The 6,862-nt window shown below is 28.8% G+C and overlaps 1 protein-coding gene across 1 annotated transcript; it reads left to right on the top strand.

Annotated features, from left to right (window-relative positions):
• The first annotated feature begins 1,002 nt into the window (after positions 1–1,002).
• LOC130900372 (adenosylhomocysteinase) lies at positions 1,003–6,556 on the top strand. Its single transcript, XM_057810923.1, has 6 exons — positions 1,003–1,441; positions 1,695–1,885; positions 4,542–4,883; positions 5,369–5,576; positions 5,640–5,915; positions 6,224–6,556. The coding sequence occupies exons 1-6, from the start codon at positions 1,411–1,413 to the stop codon at positions 6,478–6,480; spliced, it is 1,305 nt and encodes a 434-aa protein (XP_057666906.1). The 5' UTR covers positions 1,003–1,410; the 3' UTR covers positions 6,481–6,556.
• Positions 6,557–6,862: the final 306 nt, after the last annotated feature.

Raw genomic sequence — 6,862 nt, 5'->3', positions numbered from 1 at the left:
GAACAGCTACTACCAGAGGTTGCCTTCAATGCTCTACACTGAGAGATTTGAAAAATAAATGTACCTTTTGCGAACATTTACTATGTGTAAATTGTATTAATACTTGCTCAACATGTGATAGAGAATTTTGTAAAAATTGTTCATTTCCAAACTACACAGATAATTCATCATCATGTTTTTCTTGTTATTGATTGAATTCATTTAAATTATTTAAGTAATATCTGATAACTGCAAATTATATTATACTAATTTTATAGAAATATATTGATGTTATGTATGGTTTTATTGTAATTTCATAGAATGATTCAAATGGAAAATGCAAATGTTATATCATATGTTACTCAAAAATTTTTATGGAAATCCCGTCGAGTAATACTTCCAATGAGTAGTTTGGGGGTACTAACAATATTAGATCCATTGAAAGATTGGGTATTTTTCTAGATAAGATTAATGGTTACTATAAATATCAAAAATAAGTTAAAAATCGTCCGATATCGGAAAAATTAAACTCATTTGATGTCAGACAAAAAGTTGCGCCAAAATGTTTGATAAATAAAATCGCTGTCGCACCATCTTGAGTAAAAATCTCTTGAGCAAAAATTCAAATCTTTTGACAACTTAGTTTTGATAAGTATAGGTTTTAGATGGTGCAGAACTTTTTATCAATATTTCAATAATAAAAAGTCTCCCATATGTCGCAAATTTACAGATGCACACTATATTGTAAATATAACCATAGATAAGCGGTATGTGAACGTAACCTTACTTTCTAGCATATGTTTTTTTTATTTTTAACATTGTCAATGTCAAAAGTACAACGTAAAGTTGCCGGTGACACGAACGTTTCTTTGATCTCAATAAATTTTTCATGAAGATGATTTTGGATTGGGTCGCTAATGCTCATTATTCTTTCTATTTGAATATTACAATGCAAGATCGATGTATAATTCAAAATTAAGAACTATTGTGAATATTCAAATGAGTTATTAGTTATTGAACATAGATACCTGATTGTCAGTTATATGTAATATGGATTTATTAAGAACGTCAAAAAATGTTATCAGAATCCAAATTTATTCTAATTAAATTCGAATGAATGGTTTAAAATCAATAGCTATGTGCAGCTTTGACCCAAGAGAGAATTAACTTCTGGGATATCATCTATACGCGTTAAAAGTTAAAAGTTAAAACACAGCGTGCTAAGCGACCAGTATATAATTTGAGCCGACAACAATGTTTTGTGGATACGATAATATTGCGCATCCATAGTGAATGTATAATACAAAATCACTTGCTCAGTCTTTACGTACTTTACAATCGTACGTGATAGTCACGTTTTAGTGTGGTTTAAGTAAAAGAATTAAAATAATCGAAAGTATACTTTAACTCTTACAAACTTTGATAATAATCATGTCCAACGGTAAACCAACATTCAAAGTCGGTAAGTTGTAAATGACATACACGTGTTATTTAGCTTATTTACGTATATAAGTATAACTACAACGCTTTTCTTAACTTTTTAAGTCATAGTCGCGGATACATTTTTTTTAATAAGTATATTGAAGGTATCTAGCAAATGATCTCAATTCCTTCGTCGCCACTTTAGGTTTAATAAATATGTAATTGCCTGTTTCTTAAGAGCACATATCAAATTTTATTATTTTTTATTGTCAGCTTATAAATTATTTTTGCAGCCGACTTGAGCTTGGCAGAATGGGGTAGGAAAGAGATCACTTTGGCTGAAAACGAAATGCCTGGATTGATGAGCTTACGTAAACTGTATCAAGACAATAAGATTTTAAAGGGAGCTAAAATAGCTGGGTGTTTACATATGACAGTGCAGACTGCTGTTTTAATTGAAACTCTAGTGGATTTGGGAGCAGAGGTAAAACCACACTCTATTACTCTTTTTTAACAAACTGAAAATAGTTATTAATTTATTTGCATCTCGACATTTTTAGTTAATTGCACAAATTTTTATCATAACCAACTGTTATAAGCCCTGTGTTAAAAGTAGCTACCCACTAAATTTCTCTATAGTTTTTTGTGATATTTTTTCTTGATTTTAGGTCTCTTTCCACATGTAAAAATAGAGAAATTTTCTTCAACTTTTAACTTTTTACACTTTCTAATATTTTTTTCATGATAATTTTTCTAAAAGTTTCGACCTACTTCAGTCTTTATCAAAATATTTTGATATATACAAATATATTTTAATAAATACCGAAGTAGGTCGAAACTTTTAGAAAAATTATCATGAAAAAAATATTAGAAAGTGTAAAAAGTTAAAAGTTGAAGAAAATTTCTCTATAGTTTTTAATATCTTGAAATTCATGAACCTTGTAACCTTTTTAAGACAATTATAATTGGCTTTATTTATTGATAAAATGTTTTATTTTGCATAAGTTGCATAATTGTTGATAAATTTTTTCTTAAGCAATATACTAGAAAGTGCTACTAATGAGCACTTTAAAATGAAAATTTAATTCTACTGTCATCTTATGATTTTCTATTTAATAATGGTTTGATTTTTATGTAGTTCTTCTTATAAATTAGTTTAAATTGCTTTGAATTGAATTGTCAATACCCGCTTCTGTTTTTCTTTTATGATCCAAACAATAAAGATATATAATGATTGGCAACTGTTTACGCGTCATTTCTCGTAGACAGTTTAAAGGTTATCTGATGTTGTTAGAAAATAGATTATTTCAAAAACATGTCACAATTGTAAATTTCTTCATATATTTTTTAAAATTATAATGGGTAACATGGAAACAGTTTCTCAAAATTTACCATATTTTTTGTTCAGTATGTGGTATAAATACAAGTAAAAAAAATATATAATTAATTAATCAATGAGGAAATTGCAAAATTGAGATGATTAAAACCAAACATCAAAGAAGAAGAAGGAAAACAAAAGGGAATAGATTGATAGCATTTTTAGCATTTTCAAAAATGAATCAAACCCAGGAAATTCTGATAAGAATTTATAAATTGCAATAACTTTATTATCTGATTGTCTGATGATAAGTGTTGGCATAGTTAGTAATATCGATAACCAGTTTAACTAGAATTATATAATTCATTGTGATAACTAGAACTTGTGTATTTTAATGTTATCGCAGATTTAGTTTCCATTTTTTCTATTCCTCATCCTTTTTATTTTTGCATTTTACAAAATCATACAAATTTAGCATTTAAAATATGATCAAATTACACTCTAAATTAGTTTACATAAATTTAAATACTTGGAAAATATCTTATTTATTTATTTGTTCTTCATGCTTTCCACAATATGTATTAAGGAACAAAATCTAAAATAAATACGTTCAATTGAGGATTCCTGTTGGAAACGCTGCATGTGACTTTTCCAAAAGTTTCAATACAATATCACAACTTGGTCCATAGGAACAGAAAGCATCTAGAATGTTCAATTGAACCTAGCGTTAAATAAAGAAGAAGAATTTAGAGAAAATTGGAAGTATGAGGAGATAAAACAGGTCAATTGTTAATTAAGTAAATTAAATTGCAGTTTCAATGTTTTGTACTTGGAAAAACCCTTGTTGGGATAGAATTTGAAAACGGCACCCCTATGTCTATCACCAAACTACACACAGTTCTAAGGGCTTCTTCAGACAGGGCTAAAGAAAGAAATGGGTGATTGATAAAAACAAGAATAATAACTCACTTTTTTTAAGGCTGCCAAACCTCAAAAAATGTATATTTTGGAAAAAAATTTATAGAAACCAGATTGTTTTATCACAATTTTATGAAAAACAGCAAGTCTCTAAAAACTTATATGTACCTGTGCATTTGTACATATTTGTATTTTTTGAATTTCATCAAATCTGAAAGAACAATTCTGTCATCGACTGTAACGGTTGTTTCCACTTTTTACATTTTGTTCTTTATCATTGAAATGAAAGGTAGAAAATTTGTAAAAAACAATTCGCAAGTCAATTTTTCTCACGAAAAACTATTTTTGAAAATTTTTATTCACAATAACACAATAATTTTATAATTTAAATATAAACTCGTTGGATGAATGACGAAATATGTTCATGGTTTTAATAGTAGAATCTTATATTTTAATATTTTTAAAATAAACATGTTTTAGCTTGATTTATTTTACGATAATTGTTTTAATAAATTTTAATCTTATCTGGAAACTTTCTGTCGGCAGTGAATATCGGAGCTTTTTTAGGGTCAAATTTTCTTTAATTCTTGGTACCTCCTTGGGGTGTAACTGCCTTCTCCATGTATAATATTATTCCAATCTAGATCATCTTCGCTTCCTTGTTGTTGGAAGGTTATTTTCCAAATCTGTTAGCTTTTTATTTATTGACCAAGTACCATCTGCATTTTCAATTGGTGGATTATGCAAAATTGGCTTTTTAAGTATTGTAGTAATTTCTCAGATTTCATATGGGATATCAAATATTTTAATAATATTATCTATAATCTAATAAATATTATAATAATATCTCAATAAAAACCACTAAAATTTAGTTGATCCATGATATAATTCACATATATTTCAGGTTCAATGGTCCAGCTGTAACATATTTAGTACTCAAGATCATGCTGCTGCAGCAATTGCTAAAAAAGGAATTCCTGTCTACGCTTGGAAAGGAGAAACAGACGATGAATATATATGGTGTATTGAACAAACATTAATTTTCCCAGATGGTAAACCTTTTAACCTTATTTTGGATGACGGAGGTGACCTAACCAATCTTGTTCACACTAAATACCCACAATATTTGACTGAGTGTAAAGGTATAAGTGAAGAAACCACCACTGGAGTGCATAATTTATATAAAATGTTCAAAGAAGGTACCCTGAAGGTTCCAGCTATCAACGTAAATGATTCTGTAACAAAAGTAAGATTTTTTTTTAAATATGTGTTCGGTTTATTTCGAAATATTATTTAGGGACTGTAACTATGTTCCGGGCTGGAGACACTTCATCAGGAAGTGGTTTTCACTCAAGTATATATAATTTATTTGAGTAAATACCTTTACTAGAATGAATAAAAAATCGTCTTCGGACACGATTCTTAACATTAATATAAATTACTGAAAACAATAAAAAGTTGCAGCTATAATATATTTATTGGAAATAGAAACCAACTATGTTTTAATTGAGGAAAACAATAAAAAAACAGGGGATTTTTTTAGCTTCCTCTTTCTGGCAGCTACAGACCAACAAAAAAAACTGAACTAAAAAACGGTTATGTTCAAGAAGCAACCAATAAATAAACTACAAATGAATTTCACTAATTCAGTATTCACACTTTCACAAAATAAGCTTTATAGTGACAATCAATCACTTATCATCCCATTTGAACAATTTTTTTTATTTTCAGAGTAAATTTGACAACTTATATGGCTGTAGAGAATCTCTCATTGATGGTATCAAAAGAGCTACAGATGTAATGCTTGCGGGTAAAGTATGTGTTGTAGCTGGTTATGGTGACGTTGGTAAAGGCTGTGCGCAATCTTTAAGAGCGTTTGGAGGTAGAGTTCTCATCACTGAAATAGATCCTATTAATGCTTTGCAAGCTGCAATGGAAGGTAATGCTAATTAATTACTGTTGTATGTTGTAACATTATCATGAACTTTTATTTTTTTTTCAGGTTACGAAGTAACTACGATGGAAGAAGCGTCTAAAGAAGGTCAAATATTTGTAACCACCACTGGTTGTAAGGACATAATTCAAAGTCGGCATTTTCTCAATATGAGAGACGACAGCATAGTTTGTAATATTGGACACTTCGACTGTGAAATAGATGTGGCTTGGTTGGAAAAAAACGCTAAAGAAAAAGTTAACATCAAACCTCAAGTTGATCGTTATCTTCTCCCCACTGGTAACCATGTAATTGTATTAGCCGAAGGTCGTTTAGTTAATTTAGGTAAGTCATTTTGTGCAAATTTTGATATTTTTCCATAAAGTTGCAAAGACAAATTAGCTAAATATTTCATAAAGTTTCGAAAGAGGGCGACACTTCATACCATAATTCACAAATTATAATAGAATTCAAAATTTGGGAAAATAAAATTTAATAAATTCAGTATTAAAGTCAAACCCCGAATAAAACGAAACTTATATTTTTTTATATATTATATATATATTTATATATATATATATATATATATATATATATATATATATATATATATATATATATTTATATATTTATATTTATATTTTTTATTATAGGTTGTGCTACTGGCCACTCTTCCTTTGTAATGTCAAATTCCTTTACGAATCAAGTTTTGGCACAAATTGAACTATGGACGAAACCTGGAACTTACCCTATAGGTGTACATATGTTGCCTAAGAAATTGGATGAAGAAGTAGCAAGGCTACATTTGAAACATTTAGGTGTCGTTTTAACAACTTTGACACCCGACCAAGCCAAATATTTAGGTGTTCCCATGGATGGACCCTTTAAACCAGATCATTACAGATACTAAATTGGCTTTTATATACAGGATGAAGTTGATATACTGTTTCAATTAAGTTTATTAAATAAGTTTCAGCCATTTTAAATTGTATTTTGTTTGTTATTTATCCTTGTTGCAAAAGTAGAAAATAAGGGAACTATAGAAAATGTACAGAACCCTAAACCATTAGCCTTTGTCATAATGAGTAATTATTTATAACTGCATTACATGCTAAAAGATTAATATGTTTGTTCTTTTTATTTTCATTGATTGATTATCCTGCATTCTATCTCTCCATTCTCTCCACTTTCTTTTCTTCAAGTATTCCTTAGAATAAGCTGAGATGATGAAGCTGCTTCCATACCATCTTATAGGTTATTGTCCTGGCAGGATGTTTGTCCTTTTCTCCCTT

Source organism: Diorhabda carinulata, chromosome X (assembly GCF_026250575.1).
Source record: "Diorhabda carinulata isolate Delta chromosome X, icDioCari1.1, whole genome shotgun sequence".
Lineage (NCBI taxonomy): Eukaryota > Metazoa > Arthropoda > Insecta > Coleoptera > Chrysomelidae > Diorhabda > Diorhabda carinulata.
Note: the sequence above shows the minus strand (reverse complement) of the source record. Positions and strands in the feature narration are given on the sequence as shown.